Below are 22,296 nucleotides of genomic sequence, written 5' to 3'. Positions count from 1 at the left end.
CTATATGCTAAGAAAAAAAACAATCTAGCTCTCTCAGACAAGTGGATGCCTCTAAAATTTTCTGCTGTAGAAAATTAGTATCAAGAGTTTTATCGCTTGAGACAGCCTTTTCATGGCCGAAGCCAGGCCATTGAACCGCAACTAGTGCATATTCCAAAAAGGAGTTCTCTCACACGTACTAATTTGGATCCTTTTGATGATAGGTTGCCAAAGCTATCATAATTCTATATATAGACATAAGAATTTTAATTCACAACGACAACATTCCCAATCTCCGTGACATGGTAGGCTGGAAAGCAAGAACAAAATCTGATCAAGAAGAACGTTCGTTGCCAAATACTGATTGAAAATTAAGGATGCTTGTCATCGGATACTGGTTAGGAAGAAAGCTTGTCGTTAGTCTCTTATTGAGAAGGGACGCTCATGGTGGGAGGAGAGGGGCAAAACGAGAAAAAAACCCTAACTACTCAATCTCCAAGAGAAGAAAACTCATAAAGACGGAAGACTTTGAAAAGAACGGAGAGCCGAAAAAGGAAAAGAGGAGCCTTACTTCTTATTAGGGTAATTTTGATTTTTTACAATAGATAAATAGTTTCACTAATGTTATCGATTTAACTAGATGAAACTATAGATTTTACAAAATATTGAGCGTAAGTGTAATAAACGTAAATCTTAAAAAAAAATTGTAAAATTAATTTGAAAATTTTAGGAAAAAAAATCTGATATGGCACTTAGATCTCATTAAAAATTAACAGTTTGACTAACATTTTGTTAAGTTATAGATTAAAGTATTAGATAAATATAAACCTCAAAGATAAGCATAAGTTTTTCATATTATTGGGTGTAATATAATTTACCTCTACCCTTGCTCACTACAATCATTAAAGAGTAAATTATAAACAAATGAGTATAGGAAGCAGCATAGTTGATACAATACAAACCAAGCTTCAGGGCTAGGGTAACTTTCAAAAAAGATCCATGGCTGAAAGATAATAGAATAAAATAATATCCCGATTTCAAAACATACACAGTTACTAGCAACAGTCGCAATCTCAATAGTAGATTCTACATCTTTATACCATGTTGGTATGTCCGATATCATGGTCCGATACTGGTACAGTATGATACATTGGGAACATATTGGTAGGGCCGATACAGTGCACCGTCATCACTAGCAACCAACCTCCACTTGCTCACACAGTTAAATTATTTTCAAATAGAGTGCTTTTGCTAGACAGATCAACTAGGACTTTGCACAAAAAAATTGTAAAATAAATTAAGAATTTAAGATATGAACCTTGACATCAAGCACCTCTCTTTGATTGCAAGCCTGTAAAAAAATTTTGACCTCCAGGCAGCCACTAGGGACCAAACTAGCAACAGTAACATTCCAGTCCTAAAGCAGTCACAACGATGGAACCCATTGAGAATGATATACCAGCGAGAGTTCTGCAAGATTTGAACCACACCTCTAATTCTTGCTGGAATTTAAATGAGATGATAATTAAGCTCTGAGAACTGCAAAGAACCACACTATTATTCCTGACAGGAAGGATTGAATACCAGCAAGCATGTTTAGATAATGCCTCAGTCTGCACAATATTCGTCAGATAAAAATACAAGATCTGAAAATAGTAACAGAACTAGCTAATGAAAATGTGGTGCAAAAGCATTGAACTAGACTGTGATGACATTGCAGATGCCTTAGTGATCCAAACGTAGCCTGATCAACATACATCTTGAGCTCAACTGTCCTGTTTTTTCAGAAGGGATGCCAGCCCTATGGGCCAACTGTTGGTAGCTGATGTTTCCTGCTTAGAGGTAACATCCGAAGACCTGCAACCAACACGAAATAAGGACTAGTGGAGGACCCACAACACCAGACAATGAAAAATGAGCAAAATATTGTGGCAAAAAAGAGATTGCATTAGTTTAAAATGTAAGAATGATATGAGCGGAAGTTTTTAGCCACAATAATAACTGATGGATCACGAACTCCTGTATGGGCAATCCTTCTAGAGATATCCTTTAGATCCTGAATCAAACTATTGAAAGATAATAATTGAAAAGGATAAAGCTCGCATTCTGGTTACATCAACAGGCAATCTACAAATATAGAAGCCAACCCCTACTTGCCTCCTGAATAGCTAGTGAAATGTATGATGATGCCATGATCTATGTAAATATGTACAACAAACTTGTCACTTATTCCAAATTGCCTCGTGAAAGTCTGTCATCCATATGGGCAACCTCATAGAGGCAACTTATTACAAGAGCCCCTCGAGTTTTTACTTCTAATTGGGACCATAGTCTGGTCCCCATTAAGTATTGATACCTTCTGGCTTGCCAGGCGATATGCAAAAAAGGAATATGCTTGCCCTTAGTTGCATGTCGCTAAAATACAGGCTTAGCATCAGTTGGAGGCCCCATTTGGATGTACTCCTAAAGAAAAGAGAACATCTGAACATCTGCAATCAAGATTTTCAATGCTAGTTAGTCTGGTACTTAGAACACTCGAGATTAACTAAATTGTTTTCACAACATGATGTCCATGCTTGCCAGTACAATGCATCTCTCTCTACCCACCCAATTTTGTTGGTGCGAGTATGCCAAACCCCTACTAGTTTGTTATCAAATCTAATGACAGGTGGAGCAAATTGTTAGTCACAAACTCACAAATGAAATAACTATTTCAAGAAAAATCTTGATTTAGAAATTATATTAACCTGGTCAATGAACATCTCAATGTTATTTTAATAAAAGTGCCATTGGTGATATAATTAAAGAATTTGATAGAAGCTTAAAAATGGTAACTCAGTGAGCAGTATGTTAGGCACCTTTGTATTGCATCTCCCTCTTTTATTTGGTACTAAGCTTTTATCATGCAGAATATAACTAAACACCAACAAACTAATTTTTCTTTTTTGAAAAGAAATGTGCAAGTAAAGCATAGGATAATATTATAAAAAGACAAAAATAAGAGAACTGGAACTAATATACATACACAGGAGGCAGTGGACCCTCATAAGCAAATGTTGATATGCCTTGACGCTGCTTATGCTTGGGATTGGCAGTGCATAATACATAGACTCTCCCACGACGCTTCACTGTCCTACAAAACTCACAGAGTTTCTTCACTGATGACCTCACCTTCATGGCTGTTCAATATCAGAGAGTAAATAAAACTCAGCTTTAAAAGAAAATGGAATATTGATGCAACAATGTGCAAACCCCTTAGGCCTTTCTTTTAAATTATGCAACGTTTCTTAATAACTGAGTGATTTTAATAGTCCAAATGGCTGTTCAATATCAGGGAGTAAATAAAAGATCAGCTTTAAAAGAAAATGAAATATTGATGCAACAATTTGCAAACCCCTTAGGCCTTTCTTTTAAATTATACAACTTTTCTTAATAACTGAGTGATTTTAATAGTCCAAATTAACCTCTATCCAACTACTAAGACTTCAACAGTTATTTTTATCTCCCTCCTCAATGAAGGATTTTATTCGCCCTCAAAATCAACGAAGATAAATAAACCATAAAATAGAAAAATAGCAAATAAAGGTCCCAACTACAATGAAAATTGTCAACATACAAAACAACATCAAGAAAAAGAGAAATGAAATCACACTTCTATGAGAAAAAAAAGCAGTCAAAAATGCAAATATTCGATGAAAGCATATGCCAGCACAGGAAAAAGGATACAAAAGAATTTGATACTTGTCTGTTCTTGAAAGAATGTGATTTTGTATAAGTTCACTTTAAGTCAATTATGAAATCAAGGTATTTACTGAAGTTTCAAATCTCAAGACTCTTAACATCTTTCATGTGGTTCCATTGATGTGACTAAATGGACACCTTCTGTTTTTTAACTTTTAATATTGTTTAAGAAAGCTTTCCAAGGCAAACCTTTCCTCATATCTTCAAGATATATCTAATCAACATTTGTAGTCATTATACGGATGGACAGCTGGCTTTTCAAAAAACAGCCTACTCTTAAAACAGGTCATTTATGCTTGCAAATTCAAGCTATAAGCAATTCCATTTCCTGAGCATTAGATCATGATTTTTCATTTTAATCTTGATTTGAAGGACGTCAAATTTCTAATAGTGTTTGTGGTTACAACTTCTTATCAAATAATATGAGACTTTCGCTTTCAAAAGTGAATTACAGTGGTCAGAGGTACTTGCATTAAAAAGTCAAGACACTGAAACATCATTAAAAGTGGACCAGAATTTATTCACCTTATCTAATTCTTATGCTCTCTCAATGGTCATTATTTGTCTTCATCCACCTAAGACATTCATTCAAATTGCAAACAATTGTTTTGTGCATTCATTTTAGCTTTTCCTCTGTATGGTTTGCATAACAGATAAATGATATGAAGTACAATCATAAGGTAGACAAGCATAAACACAAGTTCTTAACAATCAAAATTGCCAAAAAGTAACTCCATATGGATAATTTAGTGTGATGGCGAGCCTATGACAATAACACATCAATAATACACAATTAGCCGCACAAGTAATTTTACAACAGAAGAAAAGGCTATCTAAAATACATGCTGAATGAATAGGCAATAAATTTTCATTAACCACACATAATAAGAATGACCATGAATATGTAATGTTATTATCATTATAACAATAATTCCCTAAATGCATGAGAAACCAATAAACAACATGCTTACTATCAAATCCATGTCCTTAGGTGTGATGTGAATGAAACAGGAGGAAAAAGAAAACAGATGCTTATAAAGAAAGGCCATAATTTTAAACCCTAGGCTACAAGATTATAAACCTAAGGAAGGCAATTATGCAGTGTAAATGTCTTTCAAGTCGAAAATCACAATCTGTTTCCTTAAAGGATTAAAACATATGCGATGATATGAACGGAATGAGAAAATAATCATAGTATTAATGAGATCATAAGCAACAAATCCAGCAAACAGTGATGACAGATTGCAGCACCAGAACTATAACTTTCCGACACAAACACTCATGCACAGATGCACCCCCCGACAGACACCCCAGAGAGAGAAAGCCAAAAACTAGTGTGTAACAGAAATGATGAATGCACAAAACTAATCAGAAAAAAGCATACCCAGAAGAGAATGGTAATGTAAAGTGAGAGATCTAATGGACATGAATGAGATTATCATTATCTACAACTTACGATCTTACAGATCAATACTGATAATAACCAGCAAGGAAAGAAATTTAGATGGCCATACGTGAAGTGCCGAAATTATGAATATTCAGTTCATAAGATGGAATGGGCAAGAACAACAAATGATACCAACATCACCATAATCATCAAAAACAGATAAAATCACTGATTTATAATATATGAGCATTATAAGAACAAATCATAAATGATCTGTCCTTTTTTTTCCAAATTACATGAACTTTGTATGATTTGAGACTAGATAATAAAAGTACCCAACTACCCAAAATATAATAACGTTAAAGCTTATGATCATAAATTGATCGACAGATATCAAATAAATGAGCACGATCCACAATTTCTAATCTAGAAAAAAAACTTTTTTAAAAAAATCTATGGTCTCTTAAGTGTCTGAAACGCTAGATCGGCCGGTATTCATACGTAAATCTACCGAGATCAACAAACTAAGAATTCAAATCTAACAAAAATATCTGTACAGATAGAGGAAAAGAGAATTAAAAAAAAAAAAAGAGAGAGCACCAAGATATAGGGCTAATCAAATGAACCACAAACCTAATATATTTAACCATCTTTTACTCAAAGATGGATCAAGCGGCAAGCCAAGATCAACAGATACTTGTGGGAAACATAATACGTGCCAATAAAGTTAAAGACGGAAAAAAAAACAGCAGACCGCGGGGTATGGGGGAGAGACAAAACCTAAGCCCTAGATCCGATCAAATCACAGACGAATTAAACACATTTATGAGAAAAAATATAGAACAGGGAAATGAGAATTACCATAGATCGAGTGGTGGAAGACGCGGATGCCAGAGCAGGAAAGCGTTTCGTGGATGGAGATGAGCCGGCGGTTGTCGCTGATTACCGTACTCGTGGGCAGGGCGATCGGTGCGGTAACCCTAGGCGGACAAAGCTGGAAATGGGCCGAATCAATAGATCCAGCCCAATTGAGGGCCCACCACTATAGCCTTTTGCATCCTGCAGATACCGGGTGCAGCTGTTCTAGTGATAAATTTCACGGTCAAGTCTATAAACTTGGAAGTTAGCAGAACTTTCCTCGTTACGTTGGTTTTGATAGGTAGGTTAGCTATGTCCTCTCGAACTGGATCATCATTTTCTTCTCGGCGGAATAGCCTGTGCGTTGACGTCCACGGTCCCAGTATGCTCCTCCCAAAACTTCCACCATCCCTCTCCTCCCTCTTCCTTCCATTCTTCCAGTCTCCGTCACGGTCATGGACTTCACCACCCTCTCCGTCCCACGGCCATCCTTGTGCCTAATCCTTCTCCTTATACTATCCTCAGCTTTCTCCGCCGTTAAGTTTTCTTCCGTGGCCCAATGCCTCCCGGACCAGAGCTCCGCCCTTCTCCGGCTGAAGGAAGGCTTCTCTACCAACACGTCCACCACCAACCTCGAATCTTGGAAGTCCGGCACCGACTGCTGCGACCACTGGGAGGGCGTTACCTGCGACCCGGCTTCTTCAGGTCGGGTCACCGCTCTCGACCTCAGCAGCCGCAACATATCCGGTAGGATCGATCCGATCCTCTTTAACCTCACCTCCCTGACTTCTCTCAACCTCGCGTACAACCCGTTCAACCAAAGTCTCCAGTCGCCGGCGTTCAATAAGCTGGCTAATCTCACCCATCTCAACCTCTCCAACGTCGGCCTCTATGGCCAGATACCGTCGGGCATCTCTCGGCTTACGAAGCTGGTCTCTCTCGACCTCTCTACTTTCTTTTTCGACGAGGGACCTTCCACATCACTCAAGCTTCGTGATCCTGATCTCAGGACCTTAATTACAAACCTCAGCAATTTGAGGGAACTCTACCTCGATGGCATCAACATCTCTTCTGATGGTTCCGAGTGGTGCACAGCAGTGTCCGACTCGACCCCTGGCCTCCAAGCGCTGAGCTTGGCATACTGTTCGCTCTCTGGTCCAATTCATTCATCGCTCTCCAGGCTTCGGTCGTTGTCGAAACTTCGCCTTGATCAGAATAGATTAAATTCCAGTGTGCCGGAGTTCTTTGGCAATTTCTCTTCTTTAGGCGTGCTAAGTCTCAGTGCTTGTGGGCTCACAGGATTGTTTCCGGCAAGGATCCTTCAGCTCAGGAATTTGGCGTTGCTTGATGTGTCGGGCAATACTGATCTTTCTGGGAATTTGCCTGGGTTCCCCGAAGATAGCACCTTGGAAAGTTTGGTCCTGTCCAACACGAACTTTTCCGGGACTTTACCTGGGTCTATTGGCAATCTCAAGTCTTTGACGGAATTGCAGCTTTCGGGTTGTCGATTTTCTGGGGCCATACCCTATTCTTTTAGCAACCTCACCCAGTTGGTCCATCTGGACCTCTCATTCAATAATCTCAGTGGCGAGCTTCCTTCGATGGTTCGATGGCGAAGCATTTCAGATGTAGTACTTAAGAATAATAGGCTGAGTGGATCGATAACTTCCTCTCTTGGCGACCGAGTGCTTCGCAATCTCACAGTGATTGATCTAACAAATAACTCACACTCTGGTGAGATTCCTGTATGGCTGTTTTCCCTACCATCTTTACAGAATTTGCTGCTTAGCCAGAACCAGTTCTCCGGACATCTCCAAGAGTTTTCAGATCCTTCTTCCACGTTGTCAAATGTTGACTTGAGTAATAACGAGCTGCAGGGACCAATTCCTAAGTCGGTCTTTCGGCTCTCAGGGCTAAAAATTCTCAATCTTGCATCAAACAACTTCAGCGGTACGGTGGTGCTAGACTTGCTCCGGAACTTGAGGAATCTCTCGATTCTGGATCTCTCAAATAATAGGCTGTCAGTAATAGATGGAGATGATAATTCTTCGTGGGCTTCTTTCCCTAATATCAGCACGTTGAGACTGGTATCTTGCAATCTGAACAGGCTTCCTGGTTTTTTGAGATACCAGGTTGGAGTCGGCACCCTGGACCTCTCAATGAACAGCATTGGCGACAGTATACCCCAGTGGATATGGAGTATTGGGAACTACAGTTACAATTATTTGAATCTTTCTTTTAACATGTTTACCAGTGTGGAGGGACCTCCGCCCGATGTTTCCGATATCAGTTCAATGATCCTTGATCTTCAAGCCAACATGCTTCGAGGACCTATTCCTCTCCCTCCGCAGAACACCATTGTTTTGGATTACTCCAACAACAGCTTCGCGTCCTCTATCCCATCCAATTTCAGTGCATATCTCAGTTTCACCGTCTTCCTTTCACTGTCTAGTAACAGACTCACAGGAGAAATCCCTCCTTCCATTTGCAATGCGAGCTACCTCCAAGTCCTTGATCTTTCAGACAACAGTTTTAACGGTTCGATCCCATCATGCCTTGTGGAAGGCAGCAATGGTTTGGGCATACTGAATTTGCGGGGCAACCGGTTTCAGGGAGCCTTGCCTCAGAATTTTGACGAAAACTGTACTCTCCGGACAATAAATCTCAATGGTAATCAGCTGAGCGGGCAGCTGCCCACATCCTTGGCCAGGTGCAGAATGCTAGAGGTTCTAGACCTTGGAAACAACAGCATGGTCGACTCCTTTCCATACTGGCTGGGGGAAATTTCTACACTGCGCGTCCTTGTTCTGAGGTCCAATGAATTCTATGGCCATGTTGGTCCTCCTGCAGAAAACAATGGAAGCAATGGCACATTTGAGATGCTGCAAATATTTGATCTGTCTTCCAATAACTTCAGCGGCAGATTACCCCCTGAATGCTTCAAGAATCTAAAAGCCATGATGGGTGGTTCAGATTTTAATCGCTCCACTGTGGATTACAGGTACCTGCAGTTCGGCCAATCACCCTACTATCAGAACAGTGTCACAGTATCAGTCAAAGGGCTGGAGATGACGCTAGTGAAGATCCTGACCATCTTCACATCCATTGATGTCTCTCGTAATCGCTTCGAAGGTGGCATCCCGGGGGAGATTGGGGAACTCAATTCACTGGTGGTGCTAAACATGTCGCACAATGCTCTTACAGGTGAAATCCCTCCTCACCTTGGGGACCTGCTGCAGCTCGAGTCTTTGGATCTATCTTCAAACGACCTCTCAGGCGGGATTCCCCAGCAGCTGACTTCTCTTACTTTCCTCTCTTCTTTGAACCTCTCATACAACAATTTATCGGGAACAATACCAAATAGTACTCAGTTCTCTACATTCGCGAACGCTTCGTTTATAGGGAATGAAGGATTATGTGGGAGCCCATTGTCAAAACAATGTAGTAGTCCAAGCACAGATCCTTCTTCAAGCTCCAATCATGGAGCTTCTGGAGCCCAAATTTGGAGTTATTTTGGTTCCATCATGATAGGATTGGGTTTTGGAGTTGGCTTTGCAGTGGTAATGCTTTTCACGGCCTGGAGGGTTGGGAGATGGTGGCATGAGCATCCAGTTGACAGGTAGCTTAGCCTTCCGTTTGACATCTACACAGACTTACCCATGAATAGGTATCAATGACAGTTGAATGAACGAAAAAGAGGCTGCCTTCCCAAGCTTTCGATCTTTCAGTGATTTGGTCCTTCTCATGCTTACTGTTGTGTCAGGCTAGGAAGATCAGCAGCAGCATCCATTACAAGCTGAGAATTAGCACGAAATGGTACTGAAGAGGAATGTGGAAAGCCAAACTAATTTTGCTTATGTGAGGATCCGTGCGGGCATGTGTTTAGTCCCACATCGGTTATTCGCTGGGTAGATTATGGATACTTATACAGAATCAAGGAACCCAAATAATAACTTCCGGCTAGCCATTTTGGGTGAGGTCCTGGGTTGTTACAAATGGTATCAGAGTGGACCTGGCCCATAACTTATGTGGACTAGGGGATACTGCAATATGGATCCATTGGAGCTAACCATGAGCCGATCGTGGTGTTTGTGATTAGATTTGAATAGATTTGAACCCTTAGCCTGACGAGGACGTCAGGACTTGAACGGGGGGAGTATGTGAGGATCCGTGCGGGCGTGTGTTTAGTCCCACATCGGTTATTCGCTGGGTAGATTATGGATACTTATACAGAATCAAAGAATCCAAATAATACCTTCCGGCTAGCCATTTTGGGTGAGATCCTGGGTTGTTACAACTTATGTTAGTGTTACGGGGGAAATAAGCCGCCATGCCCCACGTGACCGGCACGCGCGCCCAGGAAGACTACGGCTGCCCTTTGATCCAGCAATCCGACCCCGAGTCGGACATCCTCGGCTCCGCAGCCCGACCCCGAGTCGGCTGCCCTTTGATCCAGCGCTCCGACCCCGAGTCGGACGTCCTCGGCTCCGCAGCCCGACCCCGAGTCGGCTGCCCTTTGATCCAGCAATCCGACCCCGAGTCGGATATCCTCGGCTCCGCAGCCCGACCCCGAGTCGGCTGCCCCTTGATCCAGCGCTCCGACCCCGAGTCGGAGATCTCTTGATAACGACAGGCTATTCCCCAGAGGCACGCCGCGGCCTCCTGCTCCACTACTCCCTGCAACGGCTGTATCCGATGCTGCTCCACGATCTCCTGCATCAGCCGTACAAAGCGGAGCCCCACTATGCCCTGACGTGGCCGTACCCGGTGCTGCTCCACGACGCCCTGTAACGGCCATGTCAGTGGCCACACCATCGTGCCCCACGATAACGAACCCCCCTGAGAGACCCCCCAGCCAGGTATATATGCGGCTGGGGGGAGAAAGGGGGGGTGAGCAATATCTCCCAGAGCACTCTCTTACTTGCGATTATCACCTCTCCTCCTCCTCCAATCTCCTCTGACTTGACCGTCGGAGGGCCATCACCACCCTGGTGGTGGTGCAAGGCTTGTTTGCAGGTTTCTTGGCGGAAGGTGGAGCGCAACCAACACCAACCAAGACAACTCAGACGGAACCCCGTTCACACCGCAGTGCCAATCGTTCTCGGTTTGGACCACCAGCAACAGTTGGCGCTAGAAGGAGGGCCGAATCTTAGAACGATCGTAATGGCACGGCGAGGTGGTCGTGGAGCTTCCAATGCTTCCGGTCGCGGAGCCTCTCGCGCCTCCGGCCGAGAGGCTGCTGCGTCCCCAACGCACTCTCAGCAGCACTCCACCGCCCCTTCTCCCATTCAGACGGTCGAAGCTGCTCAGTTCGACCAGCTAGCCCAGCAGGTTCGCACCCTCGCGGAGGCAGTGCAGAATCTGCAGGGTGTGATCTCTCGGGTGCCGCAACGGGCTCAGGAGCCGCTGCCCCCCGAGCACTCGCCTCTTCCTCACAACCCGCGCTCCTTCCTCTCCCATGGAGAGGAGCGCCGGCGCGAGGAGGATTCTCGAGTGCGGTCCATTCTGCCAGGACCTTCTCATCGGAGCTGTGCGGGGTACGAGAGGCGGACCCGGGCGCGTTCTCAGACACCCCAGTCCTCGAGGGGCCCGCACTCCAGTCGGTCCCCCTCGCGCCGCTCCTTGTCCCCCACCCACCGGTCGCGCTCCCTGGACCGGCGGGTGGACGATCTCCACAGACAACTCCAGGTCCTGAAGGGCCACTCCAAAGATCCCTTCGCTGACTTGGAGATCTCCTCCCAGCCGGCGCTTGCCTCGAGGATCCTGCGGACCCCGAACCCGCCGGGATTCAAAATGCCGGCGATCGAACCCTACGACGGGGTGGCGGACCCGCGGGACCACGTGGAGAGTTTCAGGACTCTTATGCTCCTCCATGGAGCATCGGATCCGCTCCTCTGCAAGGCCTTCCCGGCGACCCTCCGTGGCCCGGCAAGGGCATGGTTCGCCGGCCTGGAGGCTAACTCCATCCAGTCCTTCGACCAGTTCACCCGCTTCTTCATCAGCCATTTCGCCGTCAGTAGCAGGCGGCGACTGGTCTCCGACTCCCTCTTTGATGTCCGGCAAAACGAGGGAGAAAGCCTGCGGGATTATCTCACCCGCTTCAACAAGGCTACACTGGAGGTCCGGAACCTGAGCCAGGAAGTGGCTCTCTCAGCCCTGAAGCGTGGCTTCCGGAAGGGCAGACTCACCTTCTCCCTGGACAAACGCCTGCCGCGGAGCTTCCCGGAGCTGTTATCTCGGGCAAACCAGTATGCAGACGCCGAGGAGGCAGCCTCCCACCGGAACAAGGAGGCCGCCGAGGCCCCTCTAAAGCCCGGGAAGAAAAGGCGAAAAGAGGCACCCCAGAGGAGGAGCCCGACGCCTCAACGCCGGCGCAGAAGCCCGTCACCAGCAAGGAACCACGGCGCCACACGCCCTCGTTCTCCGCACCGACGCTTCAACCGGTACACCCCACTCCTGGCCCCCCGGGCCCAGATCCTCATGGAGGTCAAGGGGCGGGAGGACCTCCCGGTCCCGAGGCAGATGAAGAAGATCCCTGGGTGGAGGCAGAGCCACTGGCCACCATCACGGAGGCGCAAGTCCGGAAGTTCGTAAAGAAGAACATCATTGTCCGATTTGGGGTACCTCGGGTCCTCATCTCGGATAACGGTCGACAGTTTGATAACAAGCATTTCCGAGACTTCTGCGAGGAGTTCGGGATCGAACATCGGTTCACGTCCGTGTCGCATCCCCAAACCAACGGCGAGGCCGAGGTCACAAATCGGACAATCCTCCAAGGTATCAAAGCGCGGATCGGACGGACGGGGCAAGCTTGGGTCGAGGAACTCGAGAATGTCCTTTGGGCGTATCGGACCACGCATCGGACTCCTACCGGGGAGACGCCTTTCAGCCTAACCTATGGCACGGAAGCCGTTGTCCCCGTAGAGCTCGGACTTCCCTCACCTCGGGTAGCCGCACACCGACCCGAGGCCAACTCGCAGCAACTCCGAGGGAACCTGGATCTCTTGGAAGAAGCAAGGGAAATGGCGCAGGTTCGGATGGCAATGTATCAGCGGAGGGTGGCCCGATATTACAACTCCAAAGTCCGACCGAAGCTTTTCAGAATTGGAGATCTGGTGCTGAGGCGAGCTAAGGCATCTCAACCTACGGAAGGTGGGAAGCTAGCGCCGAATTGGGAAGGCCCGTATAAAGTTCGTTGGGTAAACCGACCTGGCTCCTACCAGTTGGAAGCCCTAGATGGCCGAGAAATTCCAAGGGGCTGGAATTCCGCTAACCTGCGGATGTATTACCAGTAGAACAACAAGGCCAGAAAGACAATTTGAAAAGGTGCAACACTTTTCATTTCAATAATTTCTGGTTACAATGGCGTGCTCGTGTGATTACAAGGAATTTCCAGAGGGGAATTAGGGAGTAAAGAAAGCAAAGAAGAGGTGGAGAATCCGTGGAGCTGAGGACCGAGGATCCCAAACCCTCAACCCAAAGCAGCTGCAATCCCACCGGAAGTGGGTGCTTCTAACCGGAGGCGCCATCCAGCACCTCACCAAAAAGACGAGGGGCCGCCGCAGAAGAAGCTCCCGCTGCCCCCAGGGGAACGCCGCCTCCAAAGGATATTCCCATCCTCCCCAGTGGTAGGAAAGAGAAGGAATTCGAGGGGAAGAGCATATAGAGGCGCGGTCCCGGACTGAGCGTCTGGTGCAGAGCTCAATCGGGAGGCTGAACTTCAAGGAGGGGAGATGTGATCCCGGATGAAACGCCTAGAGCGGAGTTCCGCCGGGAAGACCCTCCTTGTTGATCCCAGATGAAACGGCTAGTTGGCTGAAGTCGCAAGGGGAGTGCCTCCCCTTTCCTTCAACAGGAGTCTCTCAGTCATATGCCAAGGAGGAGGTCCGCGATCCATGGCAACCTGAACAGCTCCGGCTTGGCAAACTCCATCGTACCTGCACCTGTATTTATAGCCAAACTGCGGCCCCCTGGTCGTTCCGATGCGGGTGGCTCCAATAAATGCAGGCGCATTGAAACCGGAGCCGTTCCGGCTCCCGACGCGTATCTCTCCGCGATTTCCTAAGCGTCATTCTCCTTAAACCGCATTCTTTGTGCAGGACAATCCGGGTGTCATGTACCCCTAGGTCCACATATCTCCGCTCGCGCCCGGGCCGTATCCTCCTCGAAGAACCCGCGTATCGCGGCCGCTCAACTAACACTCCTCGCAAGCAGCAGCTGGCGATCCGATTTCCCAGGTAACGCATTAATTAGCGTTTAATGCCCTTCTCGTGTTCCCCCAGGCAACGCTTAGAGAAAAGGAGAAACATGATCGCGGCTGGCCACGGAGAAACCCCGTCGGGCAGCGAGCGACAAGCGCACGACCAGCGAGCGGAATTTCCCGAGGCTCGGCCCTCGGATGCCTGGCTAGCCCGATGATCATCCCGGGAGCAGACTAGCCGGAAGCCCCGACCGGTCGCCTCGGCTTGCGCCAGCCTTGGCCGACCAACGAGTGGAATGTCCCGAGGCTCGGCCCTCGGATGCCTGGCTAGCCCGATGATCATCCCGGGAGCAGACTAGCCGGAAGCCCCGACCGGTCGCCTCGGCTTGCGCCAGCCTTGGCCGACCAACGAGTGGAATGTCCCGAGGCTCGGCCCTCGGATGCCAGGCTAACCCGATGATCATCCCGGGAGCAGACTAGCCTGAAGCCCCGACCGGTCGCCTCGGCTTGCGCCAGCCTTGGCCGACCAACGAGCGGAATGTCCCGAGGCTCGGCCCTCGGATGCCAGGCTAACCCGATGATCATCCCGGGAGCAGACTAGCCTGAAGCCCCGACCGGTCGCCTCGGCTTGCGCCAGCCTTGGCCGACCAACGAGCGGAATGTCCCGAGGCTCGGCCCTCGGATGCCAGGCTAACCCGACGATCATCCCGGGAGCAGACTAGCCTGAAGCCCCGACCGGTCGCCTCGGCTCGCGCCAGCCTTGGCCGACCAACGAGTGGAATTTCCTGAGGCTTGACAACCCTCGGATGCGAGGCTAACCCGACGATCATCCCGGGAGCAGACTAGCCTGAAGCCCCGACCGGTCGCCTCGGCTTGCGCCAGCCTTGGCCGACCAACGAGCGGAATTTCCTGAGGCTTGACGGCCCTCGGATGCCTGGCTAGCCCGATGATCATCCCGGGAGCAGACTAGCCGGAAGCCCCGACCGGTCGCCTCGGCTTGCGCCAGCCTTGGCCGACCAACGAGTGGAAGGTCCCGAGGCTCGGCCCTCGGATGCCAGGCTAACCCGATGACCATCCCGGGAGCAGACTAGCCTGAAGCCCCGACCAGTTGCCTCGGCATGCGCCAGCCTTGGTCGACCAACGAGTGGAATTTCCCGAGGCCTAACCCTCGGATGCCCGGCTTAGCGCCGGAAGAATTTCCTGAGGCCTAACCCTCGGATGCCTGGCTTAGCGCCGGAAGAATTTCCTGAGGCCTAACCCTCGGATGCCTGGCTTAGCGCCGGAAGAGTTTCCTGAGGCCTAACCCTCGGATGCCTGGCTTAGCGCCGGAAGAATTTCCTGAGGCCTAACCCTCGGATGCCTGGCTTAGCGCCGGAAGAATTTCCTGAGGCCTAACCCTCGGATGCCTGGCTTAGCGCCGGAAGAATTTCCTGGGGCCTAACCCTCGGATGCCTGGCTTAGCGCCGGAAGAATTTCCTGAGGCCTAACCCTCGGATGCCTGGCTTAGCGCCGGAAGAGTTTCCTGAGGCCTAACCCTCGGATGCCTGGCTTAGCGCCGGAAGAGTTTCCTGGGGCCTAACCCTCGGATGCCTGGCTTAGCGCCGGAAGAATTTCCTGAGGCCTAACCCTCGGATGCCTGGCTTAGCGCCGGAAGAATTTCCTGAGGCCTAACCCTCGGATGCCTGGCTTAGCGCCGGAAGAATTTCCCGAGGCCTAACCCTCGGATGCCTGGCTTAGCGCCGGAAGAATTTCCCGAGGCCTAACCCTCGGATGCCTGGCTTAGCGCCGGAAGAATTTCCTGAGGCCCAACCCTCGGATGCCTGGCTTAGCGCCGGAAGAGTTTCCTGTGGCCTAACCCTCGGATGCCTGGCCTAGCGCCGGAAGAATTTCGGAAGCCAGGAGTCAGCAAGACGCTACCGAGAGTTAAAAGAAAAAGAAGGACGAAGGCGAGATGAAGAAACATTCAACTTGCATTAATTTTCATTGTTTCAGGGCCGAGGCCCATACAATTTGGCAAAACGCCGGTATACAAAAAAAAAGAAGACAACGAAAGGTACAAGAGGTCAGCTTGGAGAAACTCCCGGGTCGGGAACGTCGGGCTCGTCCGCAGGAGGTAGGGAAGCAGCAGGAGAACCAACAGGCAATGGCGCCGGAGAGGAGTCGAGAAGGGAGATCTCGCTCAGGTCAACTTCGGGGTACTTAGCCGACACCCTTGCCAGGCCCTCCTCGAAGCCTAAGACAAAGGCTTCGGCCCCCGCGTCCGACGCGTCACGGACAAACTCGTCGGACTGACGATAGGTCTGTACTGCCTCCGACATATCATGAGCGAACTCGGCGGACTGGCGATAAGCCTCTACCGCCTGACGCCCGATTTCCGCACTCCTCTCGGCCAGCGCCGCCTCTGCCCGCTCCATAATCTGGACTTTCGCCTCCAAGACCTTCGCCACAATCCGGCCTTCCGCCTCGGTGGAGACCCTCAGCAGCTCAGCCCGAGCCTCCTTGTGCTTCGCTTCGGCAGCAATGCGAGCAGCCTCAGCCTCCGTCAGGCGCGAATGAAGCTCCTGATCGCTCGCACGGGACTTCTCCAAGGCCGATTCCAATTCGCCCAGCTTAGCTTCAAGAGACCGGGTTCGGTTGCGGGCGTTGTCGGCTGACCGCTAGGCCTTCTCCCCCCTCTCCCGGTAGTCGGCAGCCTTCCGGGACTGCTTCTCGGCCCGCTCATCCGCCTTCTTGACCTCGCCCTCGAGACCCGAGGCAACCTTGAGCTGCTCCTGAGCCTCCAACAGTTGCTTCTCGAGGGCAGCAAAGCCGAGTGCCCGCTCTTCGGCCTCCCGGAGCCTCGCCTCGAAGTCCCCGGTCGTCCTGCCTGCCACAGCCTGGCCTCCCTTTTCCACTGCTTTCAGCCGGTCCTCGGCCTTCGCCAGAAGCCCCGCCTGTTCCTTGTAGCACTCCTCCAGACGGATCATGTACTAGGCGAGCTAAGAAATAGGAAAAATAAGGGAGTCAGGCGGAGAACAACAGAGCCAATAAATGGTGAAAAGCGGCCAGAAGAACACTCACCGACATGAGACAGACACAGCTGGCAGCCCCAACGTCAGAGACCTCCAACTCCCGGACCCGCCGACGGTCCTTCTCCAGCAGCACTGTTTCGATGAGATTTCGGGCGCCATCGGTAGTGAAGGCAGACCCCGATTTCTCCCCAGAGCCGGACGGTGGTTCTGCAGCCTTACCCCTATCCATCGCCTGGGGAAGAGTCCGGCCGATCGCGCTCGGGGCGGGGGTCACCCCAGGAATTGATAGGGTCCCGCTCGGTCGGGGCCTCGGCGCGTCCCTCCTCGAGTCATCAGGAGCCGACCGAGTCGAAGGCCGGGTCGGGGACCGATCACGTCCGACCCGTCCGTCTCGGGCAGGCTCGGATGATACCTCCGGAGTAGCGGCAATCTTACCACCGGAGGGCTGATACAGCGTCAGCTGCCGGTCCGTGCCCACGACGTCTCCCTGATCGGTGGGCCCGGACTCGTCGGTCGGCGTCGGAGGCACCTCCTTACGAGACTTCTTCGCCGGTGGGGCCCCGCTCGGAAGAGCTCGTTTCCTCCTCTGGGCTGCTTCCAGCAGGGACGCCCTACCAACAGCCTTTGTCTTCACCGACCGCATGACGTCGTCGATCTCTGCAAAAAGGACGGGATAGTCGGAGACGGAGAAACCAAAGGAAAGAACGGGACGAAAGAAGGGAAAAAGTCAAGAAAGAATCGGTGGCGGACTCACGGTCGGTGGGGACCGAGCTCAGACCGACATTCACCAAAGTATCCTCGGAAATAAGGCGGGCCACCGGGGGGAGCTGGCCCTCGGCAACCAACCCCTTCAAGGCGGCCAAGCCATCGGACTCCTCCCTTGACAGTCTCGATAGGCCGATCGGAGACTTCATCGGGGTCTCCCAGGTCGCCCTGATTTCCCAAGAGGGATCTGCATCAACAAAAAAGAAGCGCTCCTTCCATTTGTGAATGGAGGTAGGAGCCTCCTTGACAAGGCCGCATCCTCGCCGCGCTGCGAAGCACCACCACCTTTTGTCCTGGGGGTGGCCGCTCAGGCTGTAGAACTCCCAAAAAACATTCAGGGTGGCGGGGATCTCGTGCATACGGCAGAGAACCTGGAAGACCGTCAGGGCCCGCCACGAGTTCGGCACCAGTTGCGTCGGTGCCACTCTTAAACCCCGTAGCACCTGCATGACCAAGTCCGAAGGGGGAAAGCGGAACCCGGCCTGGAGAATGCCCTCATTGATGGCGATCTTCCCTGGAGGAGGATGGGACATCCTCTCCTCAGGCCCCGGGAGCGTGGCGTTGCAGGCCTCGGGAAGGTGGTACCGAGCCACGAGTCTGTCTAAGTCTGTGGCGACCAGCTCCGACTTAATTTGGTCTGCTCTCACTTCGCCCATTCCTAATGGCCAATAAACCTACGGTCAGGACGGGGACAGGAAGGGGGGAAAGACCGGAGCGACTGGAGTACACTAGTATAAGAGGGGAAAGTATGGAGAGCCCTAAGTAGAAGAATGGGGAAAACTCACCGGAGGTAAGAACGGCTCCGAGAGCGCCAAAGGAGAAACAAGTGAACAGTCCGACGGCAGCAACAGCTGCGCAAAGGGGAAACTTGAAAATATCTGTAAAGAAGAAGACGGACGGGGAAAGGCCCCCGATTAAATAGGCGGAAAGGCAAGTGACGCCTCGATGACGCCAGAGGACGCCTGGCTGCCGAAGGGTCGCTCGCGCCCCAAAGGCGAATCGACACCATTAAGGAAGGATGTCCGCCGAAATCCTCAGACTGCCAGGTCAGCAATAACCGCCATACGCCATAAAAAGGGCGGGGAGCTCGAAGCGCGCGCGCCTCTCCGAGGAACGGCGGCAATCCCGAAACATCACTCCCTTCACCTGTTCCCCTTCTGGTTCCAGGCTCGGAAGTGGGGGGCTACTGTTACGGGGGAAATAAGCCGCCATGCCCCACGTGACCGGCACGCGCGCCCAGGAAGACTACGGCTGCCCTTTGATCCAGCAATCCGACCCCGAGTCGGACATCCTCGGCTTCGCAGCCCGACCCCGAGTCGGCTGCCCTTTGATCCAGCGCTCCGACCCCGAGTCGGACGTCCTCGGCTCCGCAGCCCGACCCCGAGTCGGCTGCCCTTTGATCCAGCAATCCGACCCCGAGTCGGATATCCTCGGCTCCGCAGCCCGACCCCGAGTCGGCTGCCCCTTGATCCAGCGCTCCGACCCCGAGTCGGAGATCTCTTGATAACGACAGGCTATTCCCCAGAGGCACGCCGCGGCCTCCTGCTCCACTACTCCCTGCAACGGCTGTATCCGATGCTGCTCCACGATCTCCTGCATCAGCCGTACAAAGCGGAGCCCCACTATGCCCTGACGTGGCCGTACCCGGTGCTGCTCCACGACGCCCTGTAACGGCCATGTCAGTGGCCACACCATCGTGCCCCACGATAACGAACCCCCCTGGGAGACCCCCCAGCCAGGTATATATGCGGCTGGGGGGAGAAAGGGGGGGTGAGCAATATCTCCCAGAGCACTCTCTTACTTGCGATTATCACCTCTCCTCCTCCTCCAATCTCCTCTGACTTGACCGTCGGAGGGCCATCACCACCCTGGTGGTGGTGCAAGGCTTGTTTGCAGGTTTCTTGGCGGAAGGTGGAGCGCAACCAACACCAACCAAGACAACTCAGACGGAACCCCGTTCACACCGCAGTGCCAATCGTTCTCGGTTTGGACCACCAGCAACAGTTAGAAATAGTTTTCTAATTGATAGATAAATTAATGACTTGTAAAATATCATTCTGCATAGGTGTTCAGGTGGTTAGTGGATGAAACAAATGAATTCTCCTAGTGTTGGCCGTGTCCAACTTTATAATTCCAGTCTAATTCTCCTTGTTTTAGAGTCGTATGTTACTGAGCACTGGCTTTTATACTGTTATGGAGATTAAATACAATTCTTCCGAGTCTCGCTGAGTCCTATGCCAAATGTTCCGCAATTCTAAGACCCTTCTCTTGGGCTGTCAAACAAGCGAGCTCCTCATGAACAGCTTGTGTTTTACCCAAATTTTGGCTTGTTTGATAAGTAAATTAGTGGAGCTGTCAAACAAGCGAGCTCCTCATGAGCAGCCTGTGTTTTGCTCGACGTTTAGCTTGTCTAATTAGTAAATAAGTGAGGCTAGAGCTGGAGCTAGATTTAGCTCGTTAAAGCTTGAGTCAAATAAGAACAAGATAAAAATAAGTAAATAATATATAATAATAAATATTATTAGTTATTAACTATAGGTATAAAGATTTTTTTATATTATAATTATCAGAACAAAGCAATATATTTTAAATAAGTATTAAATTATAATAAGCTCACAGTATATTTATTTCTTGAGAGATTCCAAGCTTTTAAGTTGGTGTGGTTATCTTGGCTTGTTTACACCTTTGCTTCTTTTGTCTATCATCAATGTGCTTTGTTGTATTAATATTAAATATCTATTATTTTTTAAAAAAATTATAGAGACATTCCTTCAAATTCGTGACATTTATATTTAGATCCAAAAAATTTAAAAAATATCAATTAGACACCAAAACTTCAAATTCATTGCAATATGACTTAGTTATCTATCTTCTTCATAAAACGTTGTCACGTGAGGGTCATTTGATAACCAAACTTTTGTAAAATTTTAGAATCACATTTTCCACTAATTTAGTAGAGGACTTTTGTTTTGGCGCTGTGAATTGTGAGAGAGAGAGAGAGAGAGAGAGAGAGAGAGAGAGAGAGAGCAGAAGGAGAGTCACATGAACAAAGTGCTTTGAGTTCTGTGTAGGTTTGAGATCTATACAAGCGGATGAATGATAAAAGATAGGGCGCTTTGCAATGCGCATAAATAGATGAATACAAAGGATGAAACCCTTTGAGATCTATGCAAGCGGATGTATGATAGATGATGAAGTGCTTTGAGATCTGTGCAGGCAGATAGATGATAGAGGATAGAGCGCTATGAAATCTATGCAAGCAAATAGATGATAGAGAAAGTGCTCTGAGATCTATGCAAGCGAATGAATGATAGAGGATGGAGTGCTTTGAGATTTGTGCATGTAGATGAATGATAGAGAATAGAGTACTTTGAGATATGTGTAGGTAGATGGATGACAGAAGATGGAGCGCTTTGAAATTTATATAGATAGATGGATGATAGATGATGGAATGTTTTTAAGATCTGCATAGATGGATGGGCAAGAGAAAATGGAATGTTTTGAGATCTATGTTAATGGATAGATGATAGAGGAAGAACCTTTTTACGATTTGTGCGGGCAGATGAATGATAGATGATGGAGTGCTTTAAATTTTATGCACGTAGATAAATGACAAATGATGGAGCACTTTGAAATTTGCATAGGTGAATGGATAACAAATAAAGTGCTTTGAGATTTGTGAAGGAAATGAATGACAAAGAATGGACAACTTTGAGATTTATGCAAGCAGAAGGATGATAAAGGATAGAATGTTTTATCTATGCAGGTAGATGGATGATAGAGAATAAGCGCTTTAAGATATGCGTGAGTGGATGAATGATAGAGGACAAAACGCTTTGAGATTGAATGAAAACTATGATCTAATCTCTATGAATCAAGGATATTTTGATCTTTTTTCTCACTCTGTTATCTAGATAGACAGCTCATTTATATTGCAATGAAAATAAACTTTTGACCGCTAGTTGAAAATTTTAAAGCTTTTAGAATTTAAGTGTAGCTAATCTAAATTTGGAAGGATGGCTCTATAATTTCTTAGCACTTGCTCTAATGAGTTGCTCAAGCTTTTACACCTTTTTGCCATAATTTTTTTATTAATACTTTTTGCTGAAGTCTCATCTACGAGAAGTCTAAGTCAAGGATCATATATTATACTGTAACTTATGAATGTCTAATACCAATAATCCAATAACAGAAGACAGCCTAAGGCCTATTGACTCTTCACAGGAGCTTAATTTTTTTTTTAAAAAAAACTACAAATGGTTACCCACAAGTGAAAAAGAAATTTTAAAAAACAGCCTGGGTTCCCATTTTAGAAGCCCAAGATGAAACCTGACGTACTTTTTTTTATATATATA

At 48.6% G+C, this 22,296-nt stretch overlaps 2 protein-coding genes across 2 annotated transcripts; one reads left to right on the top strand and one right to left on the bottom strand.

The window, feature by feature from the left end:
- Nucleotides 1-1,482: 1,482 nt before the first annotated feature.
- On the bottom strand, nucleotides 1,483-6,118 carry LOC103706747. Its single transcript, XM_008790958.4, has 3 exons — nucleotides 5,969-6,118; nucleotides 3,005-3,158; nucleotides 1,483-1,836 (listed from the first exon to the last, which is right to left on the bottom strand). The coding sequence occupies exons 2-3, from the start codon at nucleotides 3,154-3,156 to the stop codon at nucleotides 1,746-1,748; spliced, it is 243 nt and encodes an 80-aa protein (XP_008789180.1). The 5' UTR covers nucleotides 3,157-3,158; nucleotides 5,969-6,118; the 3' UTR covers nucleotides 1,483-1,745.
- A 146-nt stretch (nucleotides 6,119-6,264) lies between these two features.
- LOC103706748 (receptor-like protein 7) lies at nucleotides 6,265-9,890 on the top strand. Its single transcript, XM_008790959.4, has one exon. The coding sequence runs from the start codon at nucleotides 6,421-6,423 to the stop codon at nucleotides 9,586-9,588; it is 3,168 nt and encodes a 1,055-aa protein (XP_008789181.2). The 5' UTR covers nucleotides 6,265-6,420; the 3' UTR covers nucleotides 9,589-9,890.
- The last annotated feature ends 12,406 nt before the right edge of the window (nucleotides 9,891-22,296 follow it).

Source organism: Phoenix dactylifera, chromosome 13 (assembly GCF_009389715.1).
Source record: "Phoenix dactylifera cultivar Barhee BC4 chromosome 13, palm_55x_up_171113_PBpolish2nd_filt_p, whole genome shotgun sequence".
Taxonomy (NCBI): domain Eukaryota; kingdom Viridiplantae; phylum Streptophyta; class Magnoliopsida; order Arecales; family Arecaceae; genus Phoenix; species Phoenix dactylifera.
This window is presented reverse-complemented; position numbering and strand designations above follow the sequence as displayed.